Source organism: Vulpes lagopus, chromosome 23 (genome assembly GCF_018345385.1).
Source record: "Vulpes lagopus strain Blue_001 chromosome 23, ASM1834538v1, whole genome shotgun sequence".
Classification (NCBI taxonomy): Eukaryota; Metazoa; Chordata; class Mammalia; order Carnivora; family Canidae; genus Vulpes; species Vulpes lagopus.
In genome coordinates, this window is record NC_054846.1 from 9,561,767 (window position 1) to 9,584,039 (window position 22,273).

The window sequence follows — 22,273 nt, forward strand, 5'->3', positions numbered from 1 at the left end:
ACATTTCGCCCAGGGTCACAAAAAATTAAGGTGGAGTTTGAATCCAGACCCCTGTGTTTCTGGGGCAATGATGGTAATCAACCATTCTGGTTTGCCAGGTCCTATTCCCATTTTAAGCAGGAAGTCTGCAGTCCCAGGAAACTCCTCAGTACTGGGCACACTGGGACAGTGGGTCTCCTTTTCGGCAAACACCACATCAAACGAGTACAGTTACAGGAAATGAGAAGCCGCGTGGCTGCTTAGAGCTTGTTGAATATGTGCCCTTTGAAACTTCACTGCACAAAGTCCCAATATATTCACAGAAACTCAACATCAGTGGAGCAACAGGAACTCTCATTCACTGCTAGTGAGAATGCAAATGGTACAGCCACTTTGGGAGACAATTTGGCAGTTTCTCACAAAACTAAACATACTCTCACCATATGATCCAGCAATTCTACTACTTGGTATTTTCCCAAAGGAGTAGAAATCATGTCCACTCCAAAACCAGAGCACAGATATTCATGGCAGCTTTATTGCTAATTGCTGAAACACGGAAGCAAACAGGATGTCCCTCAGCAAGGGAATGGTACATCCAGATAATGGGATATTGCCTCTGCTAAAAATGAGTGAGCTACCAAGCCACGAAAAGACATAGAGGAAACTTGAATGTGTATTACTAAGTGAAAGAGAGCCAATCTAAAAATGCTACTTACTGCATGATTCCAACTACATAACATCCTGGAAAAGAAAAAACTACAGAGACAGTAAAAAAGATCAGTATTGCTGGGAGTGAGAGGAAAGATGAATACGCAGGGAATGGAGGATTTTTAGAGCAGTGAAAATACTCACTATGAAATTATAATGACAGAAGCGTGTTATTATACATCTGCCCCAAACCACAGAACATACACTAAGAGTGCACCATAGGGTAAACTATGGACTTTGGGTAATTATGACGTCAATGTATGCTCATCAGTTCTAACAAACCAATCACTCTGGTGAATGAGGTGGATACTGGAGGAGGCTGTGCAGGTGTGGGGGCAGAGGGATATGGGAATTCTTGGTACTTTTTGCTCAATGTCCCTGTGAACCTTAAACTGCTCTAAAAATGTTAAATCTTAATTACAAAATTTTAAAAATCAACTTGGTTAGTAAGCACACAGGCCATATCACATTTCCAAGGGTGAAAAAAGCCAGTTCCATTGGCAAGAAACCAAAATGAACATCCTTTATTATTCTTCATGAGTAATAAAAATAATTTTTAATCCACTGTGAAGAAAGACTCTTTATGTGAAAGGAATACATTAAAAACTACATATTTTACCTAAATTATTGAGGCTGGCTACAGACTCTGTTTGAAGTCTTGCTTAAGGACTAAGACTTTAATGTTCTGAAGCTTTGGATTCACTTAAGCACTCACATTTTCAGATAAAACTAATTAGATTCATCCAGATGGAAAAAAAAGAACCTCACATCAAAACATTATCTGGCTTTGATTCACTCATCCATAGGTAGAGAGTTTCTTAGAGGCAGATCTTTTATTTTGTTGGTTGCATAAATTCCTCCCCGGCTCTCCCCACTTCCTAGGACTCTTCTACCAGAGTGAAAATTCTTTATCTTTTATAATCCAGGAAAAATAAACAAATACGTTCCAAGACATTTTAGGATTTAACTTCGATATCTGGAGTTCAGAGATGAGTGCCTGTAGGTCGCTACAATTTTTGAGAGACAGGAACCATTTAAGATGTCACAGATTCAGCAAAAATTAGAATTATTAGTGTATGTTTTCTTAAATGCCTAAATTAGCATTTCACATAATCATGGCATTTGAGACTTGGGAGAAATTTTACATACCATCTAAACTTATTCCTTTTACAAATAAAGAAAATGTGGAAATGAGACGAACCCAGATACCCCTGCATTCATTATCACAAATAGTAGGAATGTCTTTTTACTTTTGGTGCTATAATATCCATTTAAATAACACACTATATTATTTTTTCAATTACCTTTTATAAAAATTTTACCAGTATCAAAAATTTAATTTATGGGCTTATTTCAGCCATTTACATAATTCTAAGCCACAGAACATAAGAAACTAAACAAGTCAAAGCTCTAGGTTGTTGTGTGGCAAAATACTTTAATATTCGGATTAGGGGATGCCAATGTGTCAGCAGTGCCTATGGTCAGTTAAAATGTTCAAGAAGCAGAATTAATTCTATTAAGCCACCAGGGTACTATATAATGCATGGCGCTAATTAGTGATCTGAAAAAGATTATGCTATTTTTAGACAGGCCTACTACTGACTCTCTTAGGACAGCAATTAAGAAAGTTTGGGTCTTGTGCTTTAAGTCGTTTCCTGATCGAAATGAGATTCTGGTGGGAAAACTATTACTTAAAGCGCCACCGAGGTGTCAGTCACGTATTATTGTTGCATTCCTTAACATCGGCAGAACAGCAGAACATCGCAGACACAGAAGTTGAACTAAGGTTCAAATTGTCGATGTGAAGGGTAGAATGGATAATGATAATCTTGCAAGTTGCTGAAGACACCGAAAACACTGAAAATCTATCTAAAAATAGAGACATCTGTAAATTATTTTTGAGATAGTGGCAAATCATCTTTATTATCTGCCTCTTTTGACACTTTATTTGAAGGAAGGTAAAGTGGTCACTTTAGTTGTCACTTTTAGGTCTGGATGCCATGATGGTTCAGGTCTGATGATGAAAGTCATTCTACACGTCATCAAGCAAAACAACACGCTTTTCCTGCCAGGGCTGAAGAAAAGGACCTAACAAATGTTAGAGCAGAAATTTTAACCAAATTTCATAGCAATGATAATTACTTTTTTTTTCTTTCTCAGTGATTTGGTATTTTCAAAGGGTTTATTTATATTTTTATATATCAGCAAATACCTATTATGTGTGTACTGTGTGTAAAGCACTGTAGGAGGTTGGGGTCAGGAAGATACACATGATGGAGACTGCCTTTTGGAGTCTTGTTTTTAATCCACAAATATCTTTCAACTGAATTTATTTACTATATAATAAATGAATGGCTATGATTTCTGCAATAACTATTTCTTTTATGAATAAAGAAATCTCAGAGAGTTGCCATTGGTCACAAATCCATTGACTGCCCTCCATCCTGGTGCCATCACCACAGTTCAGACAACTATGACTGGTTGCCTGGATTGTTTGTGGTATCTTCCTAAAAGCTCATCTGCCATCAGGGGCACACCCTGCAGTCTATTGTCAGCAGACAATGTTGCAGAAGAGGGTAGCCAGTAATCTTCCTGGATCAAAACCAGGATAATCGCTCTTGTCTGGTGGTTCCTTAATGCTCTCAGAATAGGACAAGAAAATTCCTTAGACAACCTACAAGGCACACAAAATCTGGATCGCACATATTTCTAAAGAAGTATCTCCCAGAATTCCCTCAAAACACCTCTGTTCAGGGGCACCTAGGGGCTCAGCGGTTGAGCATCTGCCTTTGGCTCAGAATCCTGGGATCGAGTCCCACATCAGGCTCTCCTGGGATTCAATCCCAGGACTAGGGATCATGACCTGAGCCAAAGGCAGATGCTCAACCACTGAACCACCTAGGTGCCCTGAGATTGCAATTTTATTTATTTTTTTATTTTTTATTTTTTTTTAAAGATTTTATTTATTTATTCATGACAGACAGAGAGAGAGAGAGGCAGAGACACAGGCAGAGGGAGAAGCAGGCTCCATACAGGGAGCCCGACGCGGGGCTCGATCCCGGGACTCCAGGATCACACCCCGGGCTGAAGGCAGCGCCAAACCGCTGGGCACCTGGGCTGCCCAAGATTGCAATTTTAAATAGACAGTCTGCCACTGCCTTCCTTGAGAAGATGGCATTTGAACAAAGATCTAAAGGGTGACATAGGCTTAGTCACGCAGATATTTAAGGGGAGAATAGTCCAGAAGCTGAAATGGCCAGCATGAAGACCCTAAAGTGGAAAGGTTTCTTCTGTGCTTAAGAAACACCAAAGAGGTTTATGTAGCTGAAGCCAAATGAGCAAGGGGGAGCGTGTCAAGAGGTGGGTCACATGTGACTGGGTGACAGAGTATTTAGGGCCTCAGAGGCCAAAGAGATAACTTCGGCTCCCACGTCACATGAAACAGAGGGCCACTGGAGAGCTCGGAGCAGAACAGTGACATAATCTAGTTTATGTTTCAAAGGGGCCACAGACATGGAAGAAAGAAGGCAAGTATGGAAGCAGGGAAATCAGTTTAGGAGACAATTGCAATAATCCTGGCAGAGAGACGATGATGGTTGGATTTAGGGTGGTGGCAGAAGACAGGGTAAGCAATACGACAGAGCTGACAGGATTTCCTGATGGACTGGCTGTGGGCTCTGGGGAAAAGAGGAGTCAAAGCCATTTATAAGTGTTTGGTCAAAGTAACACCTGATACATGGAGTTGGCATCAACTGAGGTAGAAAGACCTTTGAAGGCGTAGTTTGCAGGGGCTAAAGAAGGAAGAGAGGGGGGAAATCAGAAGTTTAGTTTAGAATACATCAATTCTAAGATGTCAATAAGACAATTTCCATCCTTGCTACAAGGCGATTGCTGGTTTCTAGTCTGAAGACTTATAAATTCCCTGGAGACTAGACCTTTGTCATTTCTCTGACACCTACAACAGCGCCAGCATGCAGAGTAAAAACTTGACGAATATGTACTGAATGGACAAATGGATTGAAAAATAAATGAATGAATGATTGAACCTTGCCTGAAATTAGCAATCTGTGAGTCAGATTTAAAATCTCAGTACCGGGATGCCTGGGTGACTTGGCAGTTGAGCACCTGCCTTGGGCCCAGGGCGTGATCCTGGAGACCTGGGATCGAGTCTCACATTGGGCTCCCTGCGTGGAGCCTGCTTCTCTCTCTGCCTGTGTCTCTGCCTCTCTCTCTCTCTCTCTCTGCCTCTCTCTCTCTCTCTCTCTGTCTCATGAATAAATAAATAAATACTCCTAAAAAAAAAATCTCCGTACCATGACTATAGAGTTATTTTTTTTGTACAGAGTACAAGAATGAAAAAAAAAATAACATCAGCAATTTATATTTTGTGGTTTTTAAAAGGTGAAATATTGAAACATTTATCTTTCACTTGTAATTATTGAATAAGAATGATTTTTATTAAGAAACTATGGAAGCTTCATTAACTTTTGGAGACTGAAACTTTAAATCATTCATTTATTTAGTACTTCCACAATTTGAAATAATTTCTATTATATCCAAAGCTGAACCATGGAGAGAGTTTTATGAATTTCATTTTTACAGGTTTTTATGCCTATAATGTAAGTTTTTATTGTGGTGATTTTAATAAAGTGTGATTTAAATTACCAGGTAATCTACCAGGTACAGTCAATGACCCAAAGACAACATAGAAAGAAATCTCATTAGAAATATTGCTTTCCTTCCTTAAACAGATCATATATATAAAAAAATATGCTACCTGTTTATATCAGAAAATACTATATTGTCCCTCAAGTAATTTTTCTTCCTTTCTTCTGCCTACAGATGCAGAAAAAACCATGAAAGCCCTGTCCTGTAATTCTTATCTTTTACATCTGTTGACAGTTGAAGACCCTTATCTTGGCAACTCCCACAAAATGTCCATCTCCCCCCTAATCCATATATTTTAAATTTTACAGTGGAAACAAAACAAACGAAACAAAACAAAAAACAAAAAACAAAAAAAAAAAACAAAAAAAGAAGAAAAAGTAGTTTCCTGACTCTGTCGTGCCCTTGTATCACTTTGAGTCTGTGTACAGGCTCTTTTCCCAGCACCCTCCCCATATTTCTCCCTGTTGAACCATGTGCAAAGCCCTACTAAGACCCCCCCCCCCCCATCCAGAATGCCCTCCTTAACATCCCTTCCTCCATACCTGTCCTAACCATTTGCAGGGAGTGGCATGTTTTATGTGCATCATTCTCTGTTATATTTGCTAACTGACATGTGAGTCTGGAGACTGGAGATTATCACAGATGAGAGTCCTTTCTTTTTTTTTTTTTTTTTTAATTAAGTTCCTGGTCCTCCAGTAACTGAGCAATACTTCTGTGTTGAGATAAACTCCTACGCAAAGCCTTTTTCTCCACCCAGATTCAATTTTTATCAAGAGTCAAAGGCCATATAAAATATGTCTCCTATTGATGCCTGTGTTTCCAAAGCTGTGCTGTCTTTGTAAATTTGTTTAATCTCTAACTAGGGTCAAACACTGAATCAGAGCCTACATTTTTTTTTTTAACTTATCACCCTATATGCTCTTTGCAGCACCTTGCACCAAAGGGCCATCACGAGCTCTCTGAAACTTGGCAGAAGTAGAGGAAAGAAAAACACTATGGAGGGAAATGCTACTGCAGGAAGGGAGCAAGCTCTCAGCTCGAAATCTGGAGCTAGGTTTTGATGAAAATGTTAACAGAATGCATTGCTAAAGATCTCTCACACCCCAAATCTGTCTTGCATTTAGATACACGACCCATGCACTTCAATAATGAGATGACTTCCCGGAGAAAACAGTCATCTCATTTTGCGCTCATCCTTCTCACAGCAGACAGCAGTGGTAGGAACATGATGACTAACAGAGTATTCAAAAGGAGCAAGTCGGTTCTATTTGGGGATGAATGCCATATGCAATCTTCATCAGAGAGCTTAGAAGGCGCCGTGTTGGAATGGATAGAAGCCCGCAGTTCCACAGAAGGAGAGCACAGGTGGAGACACCCTGACACCAATGAAAGGACTAGGTGTCCATTTGTTTTCTCATGAGCCTTGCTACGTCAATGTACCTCCAAGTCCCACAGGACCGCTATAAACTGTGTACAGATTGACTATCAGTCAAGATCACCAAACAAGAAGTCACCTAGTATTGAGGAAAAAATGAACTCTGGGTTATTCTTTCACATTCTATGAGATGCTTTCCTGAATTTAACTTCAAATTAACAGAATCCATTCATATACCCAAAAGCAGAGAATTCAATGCTTTTAATCCTACAGATTTAAAGTCAAAAATCTGTATCTTTTTTTTTTTTTTCTCCATTAGGTGCAGAAAACAACAAGGACAAAACCTCTCCCTAATGTAAAAAGAGGAGAGCAACTGAAATAACACTGTCCCTGACTGGTTCATACACGATCTGCTTAATAATACACACATAAACGAACAAAATCACTATGCATTTGAAATGCCTTGCAACTCTTGCTCTTATTTTTCATAAATGTGGTTTCATAAGAATGTGATCATTTCATTCCACTCACTCTTTGATCTACTCTTATCTCTGTTCTCAATGGGGTGACCAACAAATGGGGGAAAAATCTTCCCATCAACAGCAGAAACATTTAATATTTGAGGTAAATATATGTATGTAGGTGTATACATAATAAAATGTGCTGAATAAACAAGTCAAGTCCAAACCCACGGGAGAACAAAAGATGCATTTGGGCATTGCGCATATCAGAACAGTGCACTGCCCTCAGTGGTCAAAGATTCCTTGTTTGATTGCATGAAGCATTTAATTTTTTTAGTCACTAAAACAAATTAAGATTTTTATCTTCTTCCTAGACTGTTCCAGAGAACGTGTCGGCTACTTGACAGCAGTTAGCTATAGATAGATACAGATATAGATATACAGGCACAGGTGTAGATGCACGTATTGGTAGATAGATATATACCTTAATTGTAGTCGTGTGTGCTCCCGGGTATTCTTTTTCTTCCAGTGTTGACCATCTTTCTATAAATTTGGATACCAGGGAGTCATCATAGTCCACTATCTGAAATCCAGAGACGTTTGCACCTCCAAACTGAATTTTTAATAGGTCTCCATCAGTAAATCCCTAGACATAGGATACGTATGTCAGGCTTTATATTAGCAATAAAAGAACTTGACATTCACAAATAACTCTATACATTGTGGTTTTACAAATATCAAAGAATACATGAGAGATAAAAAGCCTACAGTAAATGTTTCATGTATTTATCAGCCAATACTCTGTACCCAGTTCATATTCTCATTTTGGCACCACAGCGTATCCTTCATTAATGATTGTGTATTGGTTGTACTCACATAAAAGTGCTCCATTTTATTGAGAAATCTTCCATGGATAAGTATTGGTTTTATTTATTGAATCGACAATAGAGCATTACTACATAGTTATATATATTTAATAACATGAAGCTAGTTCCCCAAGAGCTACATTTTAAGCAAGTTATTCCCATTTAAATTGTTCATTCTCTCAGGGGATAAAACAACTTTAAAATGAGAATGGAAGGTACTAAATGCCTAGTCATTATTTGAAAACAATCAAAGAATTTCATATTAAGTATTGAGCTTAATATTGAACTTAATTTTTATAAAATATGTTAAATTTTTAAATCAATCTTTTGTATTATTAGAATGAATTCAGTCATTAGTAAAACCATGATGTGGTGTTTCCATTGATTTCAAATACTGTGCTGTCTTGAATTCTATCTCATTTCGAGAGTACATTCTCTCAAAGATGAAAGCACAATTTTAATAAATCACAATTATAAATATTTTCACCTTATAGATTTACTCCTTGCTATTCTGCATAAGGGTTGAAAATCTCTGAATCCAAGATACAGGAAAATCTTTTCTTTGTTATTGATATTAAAAAAACATATTTTAATACCATTTGTGTAAAGAAGGATACTTACTTTGTTATTGGCTCATAATTTTGGCTTTTCTTTTTATTAAAATAGTACAAATAGTGCAAGAATATACATAACAAAAGTCATAGATTTTCTGCTCTGGCCCACCCATGCTCCAGTTAAGCTGCTTGAAAACAATCGACTGCAGTAATTTTCGTTTCTCATATTTATCTCCATATTTCTGCATGACACATTTTTGCTACTGTTTCTTTTTATTCATTTTTGATAATTTTTATTGAGTTTTTGCTTATGTCAGATGAGTATGTAATTCATTCACATGTACCTGCTCACCCATTTTCATGTCCACAGTTTTCATGTTTATAATTCTGTTACTCAGAGCAAAGCCAAATAATGTGCTGGGGCTGCATTTTCTTTCTTTCTTTCTTTCTTTCTTTCTTTCTTTCTTTCTTTCTTTCTTTCTTTCTTTTTTTTGAGAGAGAGAGCAAGAGAATGAGCACAAGTAGGTGGGAGGAAAGGCATGGAGAAAGGAAGAGAGAGTCTCTTAAACAGGCTCCACACTCCATGTTCAGCACAGAGGCAGGGCTAGATCTCACAACCCTGAGGTTATGACCTGAGTGGAAATCAAGATTTGGAAGCTTAACAGACTGAGCCACCCAGCAGCCCTGTATTTTCCTTCTTGAATAGTTATTTCAATCTTAACATTAATAATTGCTTCATTTTTTCATTACTATCATTTTGTATAAACCTATCTTATTTTTCTCTAGTTGCTCCATGAGGACTTTTCATGTTTATATGAGTAAATATATTTTTAATAACATCAAGCATATCAAGTAATCTGTTTCTCTTTTTTTCTGAATATTTAATTTACAGAAGACTTTCTGAATGCTGACACCTGAATTGGAGGCTCCTTCTATATCCTCTGCAACTGTTACTCTTGAGTGTCCCTTCACCATGTTTCTAAACATGCTTCCCCTGCTTTCTGGACCACTATTCTCTCATGTTTTATTCCCTTCTTCTTCTAGAGCCCTCAACATTTTCCTAAGACATATCAGAGGTAATTTTTTTGAGATATTAAATGACTCAAGATAGGTTTATTTTGCTCTGACATTTGATTTGTATTTTGGCTGGGTACAGAATTTTAAGTTGAGACTCTCATTGTTCCACTGACTTTTATTTGTTCTTATTGAAAACTACAATGCCATTATTTCTAATCATTTTTTGAATTATTATTATTTTTTTAAAAAATTCTTATTTATTTATGATAGTCACACAGAGAGAGAGAGAGAGAGAGAGGCAGAGACACAGGCAGAGGGAGAAGCAGGCTCCATGCACCAGGAGCCGACGTGGGATTCGATCCCAGGTCTCCAGGATCGCGCCCTGGGCCAAAGGCAGGCGCCAAACCGCTGCACCACCCAGGGATCCCTCTAATCATTTTTTGTATATGACCTGCTTCATACTCCTCTCTGCCTCCACTTCTCACCTGTCTGAAACCTTTAAGATCTTTTATTGATCTCTGAAATTTCATGGTGATATTTTCTTTGAACTATGAAAGAAGCCTCTTTTCTTTCATTGTTTTATGTACTCAATGGACATATTTGTGTCATCAAGTACTGAGAATTTTTCTGAATGCTTTTTGATGATTTCCTTCCCCTGCCTTCACTATTCCATCTTTCTAGAATGCTTATTAAGAGACCTAACTCTTAGATTAAAAATCAAGTCCCTTGCAGTTTCCCCTGTACAGACCACTTCATATTGTATTGTCATTATGTTACATAATCCGGAAAATTTTTCTTAACCTTATCATCAGTCTTACAATTTTACATCTTATTATTTAAAAAAAAACAAATAACTTCCCATAGTTCTCTCTTATTCTATGAGGTTTTTTTTTCCTTTTCATAACATACTTTTTCTTTTCTTTATGGATAATTAACTTTCTCTTATTTCTCTGTGGATACTCATTACAATTTTAAGTATTTTTCTTGTATTTTCTGACAGCCCTATTTCTTTTTATTTTATTTTTTGTTTGTTTTTTTGTTTGTTTATATGTTTGTTTTATATTATATTATATCTTAATGGCCCACACTTTTCTCAAATGTCTGATTCTGCTTCACTATTTAACAGTAAGCCACTAAAAAATTTCTTGGAATTTGCATGTGCATGGAGGAGGCTCCTTGACAAATGTGCTTCATTGTAGGGTAGATAGCCAGGTGGGGTGGACTGCAGTAATTTTTGTCCATATTTATGGGCTGAAGAAATGAGAACTGGATCCCTTTATGACCATTTCTTCATCATTTTATGTACAAATTCTCCTTTTAAAGAATGTAATCACAATATGTGTTTTGGGAGCCTAGTCAAGCATTACCATCATGAGGAAATTAATCAATAATGATACATGAGGACTTTTCTATCTTTTATAGCCACCTCCTTCAATACTCATTAGACACTGGACAGAAAAAAGGGGACATTTCCAACCAAGAGTTTGGAAGATGAAAGCTCATCAACTCTGAATGACATTCTTCAATTTTAAATGTCAGTGAAATTTCAAGTGCCCTTAAATTCTCAGAAACTGTAGCACTCCTCAGAATCTTTGAACCTACTGATTCACGAGAAGTTCCATATGGTGAATATATCAAGTATTCAGAGATGGAAAATCAAATTTGAATTCAGATAAAATACTAGGTATTTTTCTCCCTAGAAGCATGACAACAGCATGCACTTGTTTTCTATTTTTTTAATCTTTTTTACTTGGGTCATTCGTATATTTCTTTCCTTTTCAAAGCATCAGATATCAACTCTCAAATTGATGAGCCACCTTCTGTCATTATTTCTCAATGTTCCAATACAATCTTCTCCATCTGGACGTTTTTAAAGATCACGGCTTTCAATGTGGCTCTGTGTTGTTCATCAAATGGCACAATTCACACAGGGGACTGACTGTCCAGGCTGTTCCCTGCACAGAATGTGGTTCTGAAGTGAGTGAATACAGAGCTTCATCTATTTTAACCCTTGCTTCTCTGCTAGGGAGTCATTTAGGATCTATAATATCATATTAATGGATAAATTCTAATTAATTTTATACTATTTAGCCATTTCATTGGTAAACTGAAGTTTTATCTGAACAACCAACTTCTACTAATAACATGCAGGTTTGAGATTTAATATTCTAAATCACTGGTGCCACCTTCTAGTGAAAACAGTATCAGTTGTAAAGTTTTTTTTTTTTCATCATTACTAGAAATAATGTCTTCTGATATAATAATCTGACATTCTAGAAACCACCTACAGAAACAAATCTACAGGGGTGCCTGGGTGTCTCAGTCGGTTCAGTACCTGACAGTTCAGGCCATGATCTCAGGATCATGAGATCAAGTCCCGAGTAGGGCTCTATGCTGCTGAGCATAGAATATGCCTGAGATTTTCTCTCTCCCTGTCCCAGTACCAGCCCTCTCTCTAAAATATATATATATATATGTATAATATATGTATATGTATAATATATGTATATATTATATATATATATATAGGGCAAATATGAAACCTTTTCAGAGTCCTATTATACTATTTAGAATAAGCTTTGGGCAAATATGAAACCTTTTCAGAGTCCTATTATGCTATTTAGAATAAGCTCTCATTTTTTTTCTGCCTTTTCTCACTATCTTCTTGAGGTTAGGGACAGCAATGTTCTCAATCAAGTAAGATCAGACTTCTTCAAAGAACATTAACCTCTTCAATGATAGAGGCTTAGGGTCATTTACTGCTGATCTAAAAACTATTTTGAAAAAATGTCTAATGATAATTCTAAACTGGCTCTGATTATGCTTAAGAGAGATACAGTTAACCACTTGATTGCTCAGTATAATTGCAATTTGACAGAAATCTCAATGAAAAAGTGATCAGCTATAGGAATTTAATTTCATTGTGTTGCTTACATGATAAATAGAAAATCAGAAGTAAATAAAAATAACAAATTAATATTCTTAACATTTCCAGCTGTAATTTTTCACTATAATGTAGTCTCATGAATGTGCATTTATTTCAAATATTATATCTACTAAAAACTTTAAAGGAATGCATAAAGGGAAAAATTTATAAAACACTGTGACAGTGAGTAACAAGAGGAAATTTGAACAATTAAACTTTATATATTTTCGAAAACTTTTCCATAATTAAATATGCCTAAGACAATCTATAAAGTTTGTCAAATATTTCTTACATCATTTATAATAGAAATTGATTAGAAAATGTAAAGTAAGTCTAAAATATAACAAACTCAGAAAAATATTGTTACTTCTAATTGATCAATATACTCCAGATGTGGTTTTAAAAATACCACTGATAAATGCTGGTCATTCAAAACTATTTTATAATTAATAAGCATCTCTACTAAAATTATAAATATCAATTAATTCACCTACCAGATTTGCAATGATATAATGGTAACCTTTAACATGTTTTCCAATGGTAATAACCTAACAAAGATAAAGAAACAATTATTTAATACATGCAAATAATATAAATTAAAAAATTACTGATGTTATGAACCAATTGAGGAAAAAAGTGGAATTTTATCTACTATGTTTTCTGATATTCTGCGATGACCTGTATTTGACAAATATAATTATCAAATCCAGAGAATATTTATCTCAGAAAAAAGTAATAATATATTTTAGCATTTTATAAATGCTATCTTTCAAGAAGTCAACAACTAAACAAATAATTACTTCAGTTTTGTCAATAGTGAAAATAAGGTCACAAGATTTTAAGAAATGTAAAACGAAAAGAATCTTGAATCCATACTAAATCATAATTTTATTCCTACAAAAGCTATTTTTCCAAAACATTAGACAGCTGAAACCATCATCTGAGATCTTATATTCAGACATCTACACTCAAATTTATAGTAGTACATAAATTTTAAAGATACTAATAAGTACATAAAAGATTCTTATATGAATCTATAAAATAATATTCCCATCTTAAGAATCTTGAAGTGCTTGCAATCTGGTTCAAACGAACATTATTATTTCCAGCTTGAGGCAGCAAAGTATCAGAGAAACTAATCCTTCTCCACAAATCTAAGTCAAAAATCAATGGCGAGATAAACACATCACGGAACAAGTGGTCGTTCTGGTAATGCTCACGAGAGTTTGGGGCATTACTGAATCAATGGGACTTTTCACTGATCTATTTCAATTAAAGAGAGTAGAAATTGGTGAAATGGCCAAGCTGTAGTCCTAGTACTTAGATACTCAAATGTAATTTTTATTTTTAAGAAAATTGTCACACCAATGGAAAGCACGAAATGCCAGGGCTATAGACAAACATTCAAATCAATAGTTCATTTCCCTGACGAAACAGTTTTGGTGGCTTCCCATTGCTTCTAGCATAATAAGCAAAATCCTTAATTTATGCTACAAAGTCTGATGATCTTGCCAAGTTTCTCCAGGCCCTCTTTTTCCACTCTCTGTACTGGACCCTCATCGGCCCTCTTTTTAAGTATTTTTGTCCATAAAAAGGCTTCTTTCCATCACCTCAGGACTTCACATATTCAGCTTCCTCTGCTTGGAAAGCTCTCTCCAATACCATATCATTTGTCTTATTAATGCTTCAGGCTCAAGGAATTTCAGACCAATGTTACCTCCTGGAAAAGACGTTGCTGACCTTCCTTTATCTCAAAGTCAGGTACTCCAAAGCAGTGCATTTAGTTAAAGAGCAAGGACAAAATCCTAGGAAAGATTCCACCCAATGGCCTTTTGATGTTAAGTGATAGCTATTTTGAAGGGAGTTAGGGCTTGTATCATTTTCTAACCTGCTTTTATGTAATACAACTCAAATCGCTTTTTCCATGAAAATGAACCCTCTGTATTGAAAGGAAAATTGTGAAGAAAAGATGTCCTTCTGCATGAAAAAGTATATTAATTAGCATCTCTTGAATGGAGTTGATTATATCCCTCATATTTCCTACTGACATCTGTTGATTCTGCTTAGTATCGATTCTACTTTCTGAATCATGCAATTCTTCCTTTTGGGAATTAAAAACCAAAACCAAACCAAACCAAACAAAACAAAACAAAAAAAACATTGTATAAATGGTGCTACCAGTAGTTGAGTTTAGCGTTCACTGAAAGAAAGCGGGGGGGGGGGGGGGGGGGGAATAGGAAAATTAACTAGCCCCATTTCTATTGAAGATACTATCATGTTTTTGCTTTACAGTAAACATTCGCATTACACTAACGATAGCAAATTTATATTGATTTCTAAGTGTTTTTGATGGCAGAGTCCTTTTCCCACCCAATCACAACTAGAAATGAGTAATTTCAAGATTAGATTTAATGATAAAATACTCATAATCAGCAGACTGATTCTCTTTCTTTCAGCTATTATGACAATAATGTTTCATCAACTCTGTTCTCTTGTAAGTATTGATAGAGTAAATAAGTCAATAGTATTTACTGTTCCTAAAATAATAGTATTTCCTTTTCTTTTTTTTCTTTTTCTTTTTTTAGTATTTCCTTTCTTGAAATGTACTTCAATTCCACTTTTTGCTTGGTACATTCTATTCCTTGAAGGCCTTCCATGATTTCCCCATCTAAATATTTTCTGTAATTATTTTTCTATTTATATTCTCTTCATTTTATATATATATATATATATATATATATATATATTTACCATCATTGTAATTACATGTTAATTCCTGTAAATATATCATAAACATAAACATTCACCTTATGGGGGTTTGGCCTGTTTTGCTTAACATTATTTTCTTGGACCCACCACAGTGCCTGTCTGGCAAACATTAGACACTCAAGGAAATTTACTGAGTAAATGAATGAATCCAAGCAAGATAAATGCTGCCAGTATGTGAACCCTTCGTAGATCCTCCTGCCCCCATAAGATAGGTTCCTCCTCCTCCATTCTCTTTGACCACATTGTTTCCTAACTTGTAGTACTGTAGTGTAATACCTGCAAAATTTGTCTTCCCCTCTTAAACCCTGGGTTATGGGGTACAGATACCACTCTTTCTTCCCTGTCTTTGCATATTTCATTCTAGGCACAGAGAATGTCTGCAGTAAATACTTGGTGAATGATGCAACCAACCATCGTATATACTTATTTGGTACATTCAAGAGAGTCTTGTGAAAATACAATATACATGTGCAAAATCTCTGTGCCCTTTGAATGGATGTCCATATAGACATTTAACAATCATATTTGTTTCAAAACATTACATTACTTATATTCCTAATTTCTCCTATACTTTCCATCTTCTAGTTTTGGAATTAATCATTTTCATATAGACTTCCACCAACAGTTATTATGATGAGTCATGAATATATAAATTCTTTAAACAAAAGACTAATGACTATTATTGAAATTCAGTTTCAATGAGACTCTCCTATGAAATTCAAATGAGTTGTTGAGGTTCACATTAGAACAAGAGGCCTTCAGGTTAAAAACAACCCTAACTTCATCTCCTGAGCCAGGAATCAAGATTTTTCTACTAAAATGTTCACCTCTCTGGCATACAACATTTGGCTCTTTCTTATAACAAGTTAGTTTTATCCAATTATTTAATGTTTTATGAGAGATCCACATTGTATGTCTTAGGGCCTGTATTCTTACATATCAATTAAGGCTGTGTCAACATTTATGTTTGCAAAATGTTTTGTGTTATACAAATTAGTGAATTAATTGTCTCCTCAAAGCATAGAAGGGCCAAGAAATGCATACTTAACTGCATATTTTTCTTCCAATCCTCTATTATCCCAAGGAACTAGTAGCCACTACACACACACACACACACACACACACACACAGACACACACGTTTATCAGTTGAGAAAAGAAGCAGATACCCAGTGAAACAGATCTTAATTCACTAAATCATGATATTATTTCACCAACAGCCCTGGTCACTTATCCTATCTATATAACACAGTGGATTTTATTTTTGTCATTAAGATATTACTGAATGGTTGTCCTATCCTAAAAAACCTTAAATGGAACCAAGGTGGTATAGTAAGTACAGATACAACATCCTTATGTCCAGTAAACTTCTCAAATAGCAAAAACAGACTGAATATGTCTCTCCTATATACTTTAATTTCATAGGTTAATAGGTTTTATAGTGACATAAGGCTTCCCGAGCAGGAGGAAACAATTCTTGAAAAAATAAATACAGGCTTTTTCTGAAGACACAGACACATTCAGACAACAATGTTGATGTTGTCTGTTCCACACTGCACTCTAATGTTTGACGTACTCTGTTTTGCCATAGACTACTCACTTTCAGCCTTATTTTCACTTAATTGGTGGCTATTTCTTTATCTCTAAAAAGCTCAACAAGTTAAATTTTAATTTTCCAGCTAAATATATCAAAGTTTAGGGCAATGCTCATCATATAAAACATAAGAGTCAGTGGTAGTGTATTGAATATAGTTAATGATTAGTATGATGTGTCAGCATGATTGAAGACCATCTGCTATTGCTAACCAAAGCCAGAGAAAATTTAATTGATGATCTTTGCAGCATCCTACATAAACCATAAAGGAAAAACTGCTGTTCAAGCACCTCACACAAATATTCATTGCAAATGCTGACACTGCACGCATATTCTATATTTGGTGCCATTAGAAAACAGAGAGTAGCCAACCTGGTCTACGATGTCGTTTACTTTATCCCGTTCACAGTCCAGAATTACACGTCGTTCCTTTTTTAACTCTAGATCTTGAAAAAGTGATCGGTACGTCTCATCTTTCTTGTCATTGTTAATGTTTCCCACATTGATAGCAGTCACTTGCCATTTCTTTTCAGCAGCAGAATCCAGCACAGCTTGCAGTGTTGATAAGCCTAGGAAGGCAAAGAAAAATGATGACTGATAAAGATACTTGAATAACTCAGAATTACGTTGTGAAATTGACAGTGAATATATTTTTAAGGCTGATATTTTCGTGCAACGGAGGGGATGTTGACTCCTCTAAAAAGCTACAGTGATGATCTTTATCGACATCGACTTATTTCCGCTTCACATCAAAAACTCTTGTATCTATTTGCTATTGTTCTGAAGGAAAGAACCATGGTTTGAGAGGAGAATAGTTCCCTTCTTTCAGCTCTCTCAGCTGTCTTCTTTTGGATATAGCTAAAGAGTAATATCTGCGATACTTTTGGTTAAAGTAAAATCCAAAGATATTACATACATTTCTTTCTCTTACAGAATGGGAAAGACTGTTCCTTTACATGTGACAGTCTATCTTTTCACATTAACATCTTGAAGAGGTTGCAAACATTTTCAGGGAGACAAAGTCTCTGTGCCTTAGAGCCAATAATGTAGATGAGGCTGTTATTTCCTCCTATTGTTTTCCGGTAGGCCCTGGTTTTTCCTCAGCCTCTGTCTGTCACACCATGTTTTTGTTATTGGGACTGATCCCATAGAGATTAAAATGTTCACCTATTAACCAGATGGTAGCAGTTAGTTTTCTAGCTCAGATTTATTACATTTACTTAACTTTCCAAATGTAAGACCCTTTTACTATTTATCAGTAACTTTGCTAATAGCATCATAGGACTTGGAAAATTTTCTTTTTATTTTTTAACAAAAAAATATTACCTCATATGTAGGACTGAGAGGGAAAACAATCGGGGAATTTATTGCCTGAATTTAAATCTGCAGTTCAGCTCTTGGAAAAGCAGCATATAAACTTGTCTTCCACATCACTTCAAATCTTCACAACCAACCTAAATTCATCATTTCTATTAATAATTTAATGAACAACACAAAATCTGGGTTCAAAAAAGAATTGAGGACTCATCACATCATCTTCCTGATTCCAGAAAGTCCTACATCTTTCTGAGAAGAATGCTGATTCCTTTTTTCCCATAAAATGTGGGATTTACTTAATGTGATCACACTGCTCTATAGATTTTATTCTTATGCTAAACTTCATTTCAGTCCATTTATTATGACAAAATACATGCATTAAAAAAAAACCTACTGAACCTGGAAAACATCATAAAAATTTTCATTGATTCAATATTGGCCAAGAGTATATAAGATTAGCCTAGAACACCTTGTGATACAAAACACAAGGAAGCTCTCCAAAACTGTCAGCCTTGTGTCAAAAGACTCAGAGCCAACATGATGAAGATCACTTTAAGATGAAGCAATTTTGATATCAATAATACTAATAACTGCAAAAGACTTAATTACAGAACATATTTTTAATCCATGAATTCTTAATAATATCTAACCATAAACACTATCAAAACGGAAACAGCAAAAAATAGAAAACTTGAACAGACTGATAAGCAGGAAAGAAATTGAATCAGTAATATTTAAATATATATAAATACCTGGTTGCCTTTGAAGGATACTAGGAGCTGAGTTATTATTTTGAAATGGGTAAATAAAGGAAAAGAAACAAGCATTTTTGTGCCCTTCCTATATGAACTATACTCAGGATAATAATTAGTTAAGACAGATTTTCTTTTTTGGAAAGACCCCAGCTAACAATTAATGAAGGAATACGGATTTAGAATTGTAACTATCTTGTAATACCTAGTGAATTAATGAATCAAAGTAACAATCATTAACTGCTGCTAAGACCACAAAAAGAGAGATGACCAGAAGTTAAGTGTCTCTAAACAGGAATATTTAACATCACCTATGGAGTATTCCCACCAAAAAAGTGAAGGTGAATCTTACCAAGCTTCCAGTTCTAGCTGCCAATTTATAAGGAATATACAGCAGAGTAATATGCTATAAATATCATAGTGTAGCAATCATCAACTTGAAACTCTACATAAGTTATTAAAGACAAGAGATATATTAATCATTTGGAGATAGGAACCTCGCTTTTATCTTGATTCAAGTAAACTGTGGGGAAAAAATAGATGATGATATTAATGAATTACTGTTAATCTACCTGCATATGATAATGATATTGTGGTTATGTTCAAAATAAGAATATTCTTTCAAAATACAAACTGAAATATGTACAGATGAAATGACATGACATCTGGTATTTGTTTCAAAGTAATTGTGAAGGTCAAAGGGATATAGATAAAACAGGATTCCTGGGATATTGGTTATTAACAAAGCTGAGTTAAGAGTCCTTGGGGGTCTTCATACTATTCTACTTTTTATTTAAAATATTTCATTATGGAAATTGAAAATGATTTATTTTTATTGAAATTGGGAAGTTGAATCATAAATTGAACTTAAAGTGAATTTATTTATTTATTTATTTATTTACGAAACAACAATAATTATTTCCTCTCTCCAGTCTTGTACCAAAAACATAGGATACACAAGAATTCCTCAAGGGATGATTTAAACAAGAGACCACATTCCATTGTAAAAAAAAAAAATCTATTAATGATAAAATTTCTTCTAAAAACTTCATGGATCACCTATGATTTCCATTCACTATAAATAAACCTTTCTGATATAATTCAAACCCTTTTCCTGTTTTTCATCATCAGTGAAGTTTGAATATACAGCTGGTCATCATGATCAATTCAACAGCTATCAAAGTGCCTGAAAACAGTTATTAAATCTATCCAGTCTTCTTTCCAAGTAGGAAAAAAGCTAATTTCCTAAACCTCTTTCACTATCTAGGTCTTACTTTTCTACATTTTAATCTTTGTGTAACTAACTCTTCTTTGTTACTTCCTTAAAAATGTTATGTCCATGAATGATGTCCCATATGCTATCCACATATTGTCATATAGCACTGAGATTCTTTTCTTCTAGGCAATAAATCATTTTTTGTTCTTATTTAATCATGAAGTTTACCATATACTAAAATTTCAAGTGGTGATGTATTTGATATTCTATCTCATCTTTCAACATATATTACAAGAAATTTTCAATATAAATAAGGATTTGTAAGTGGGTTTCATCAAGTGATATTCCTATACCTAACATTTACTGGCAGTTTATCTTGTTAAAGAAAATGAAGATGATATTAATAAGAATGCGTTTGAAGAAACGGTTGAGTTTTCATCTCATTTATTCTCTGTGTCAAAAATAAGTACAGTTCGTATGGATATTCTGTTATTAAAACTCTCAGAATTAATATTTTGTAACCTATGAAGCCTAAAAACATTACATCCATTAAGAAGCTAAGTAGCTCAAGTGGTGCAATATCAAACTTGATTAATTTAGTGCCATCAGAAGACAATGAATAATATTAAATCATCTCCTAGGGACAGCCAGAAGTAACTCACAATCCATAACATGGTCTGACTCATGATTTAAAGAGATTGCTGTCCCATGTTTAGTGATCCATATTTTTAGATTTGTTTTTTCAGTAATAGTAACTGACCTCTTAGTCTCTCAACTTGATTTGTGTCTTCCCCACATCTAAGAGTTTTGTATTGATTCTGATTACTTTACAATTAACAGATGATTTAAAATTTGAAAATTAGTGAAAACACATGTTATGAAATTAACCACTTCAAACCTAACACAAATTCATGCTCTTGGTCTCTTGGTACCACATTCTAATTAGGGGAAAAAGTATTACTTGAGATAATTACTCTTTCTCTTCCACACAAACTGGCATAAAAGATCTTCATAAATAACTCCAACCTTAATCAGACTATAAACTTGTATGAACAATGGGAATTCTATATAAACATTAGTTTACTTAAAGTTATTAGTAGCTAGGGATGTCTGCGTGGCTAAGTGGTTGAGCATCTGCCTTAAGCTCAGGGCATGATCTCGGGATCCGGGATCAAATCCCACATTGGGCTCCTTGCAGGGAGCCTGCTTCTCCCTCTGCCTATGTCTCTGACTCTCTCTCTCTGTGTCTCTCATGAATAAATAAAATCTTAAAAAAAATAAAGTTATTAGTAACTAATAATTATTCTACTCTAGTATCTATACTATATAAGGTATCTGAATTATAGCAGAGACTGATTTCTTCTTACTGAACTACTCAGAACAAAGAAAACTTGAGATACACAGTCATTCATCTACAAATGGGAAAAAAAATCCAGAAAATTAACAATTCTCCTAATCCACATATTTAAATTACTTTCTAAAGCACCTCAAGAATATTACAAGAGAAAAAAAAAGGATATTACAAGATTCTACTAAACTCTATAAATTCTCAGGCTTTTGACTAAAATAAAGAATAGCTGGACTATGTTTTGTTGGATTACATTACCTCTTCAAGTGCCTGATTGTTGCAAGACTAGTTATAGTTGTATAACCTATTTGTGAGCTGACAATCACCCTAAAACTCTTCCAAAGTATTATGTACTTCACAATTTAATCGTGAGCTAGTGTTAATAATACTATGAAAGAGTTATAGAAAAGCCATCAGCCTAAAGATAGGTAAAGTCTAAGTGTTTTAGTTTGTGTATTAGTGGGTAGAATTAAAAATGGTTACTGCAAACAGGTATATTTCATTCAAAACATTTCTTTGTTCTTAAAAATATTTTCTTCATTTCATTTAAAATTCACTGCCCTTATTCATCTTTCAGGCACAGAAATTAATATTTATGATCACTAAATCATGGCAACATGTCTAGGCCAGATTAGATTAATATATAGTTTCCTCTTTGACTTTCTCAGGAACATCTGAAAAGAAATTTATAATTTGGAAGCATTCTTATTTACACATGAATTAT

At 34.8% G+C, this 22,273-nt stretch overlaps 1 protein-coding gene across 3 annotated transcripts in view; it reads right to left on the bottom strand.

Annotated features, from left to right (window-relative positions):
• GRIA2 (glutamate ionotropic receptor AMPA type subunit 2) overlaps nt 1-22,273 on the bottom strand; it is a 152,486-nt gene that overhangs the window by 47,513 nt on the left and 82,700 nt on the right. For all 3 annotated transcript variants that reach the window (XM_041737789.1, XM_041737788.1, XM_041737790.1), the window contains exons 4-6: nt 17,289-17,485; nt 13,049-13,102; nt 7,676-7,837 (exon numbers count right to left, since the gene is read on the bottom strand). In XM_041737789.1, coding sequence (XP_041593723.1) covers nt 7,676-7,837; nt 13,049-13,102; nt 17,289-17,485 — 413 coding nt within the window. The remainder of the gene's footprint in view (nt 1-7,675; nt 7,838-13,048; nt 13,103-17,288; nt 17,486-22,273) is intronic.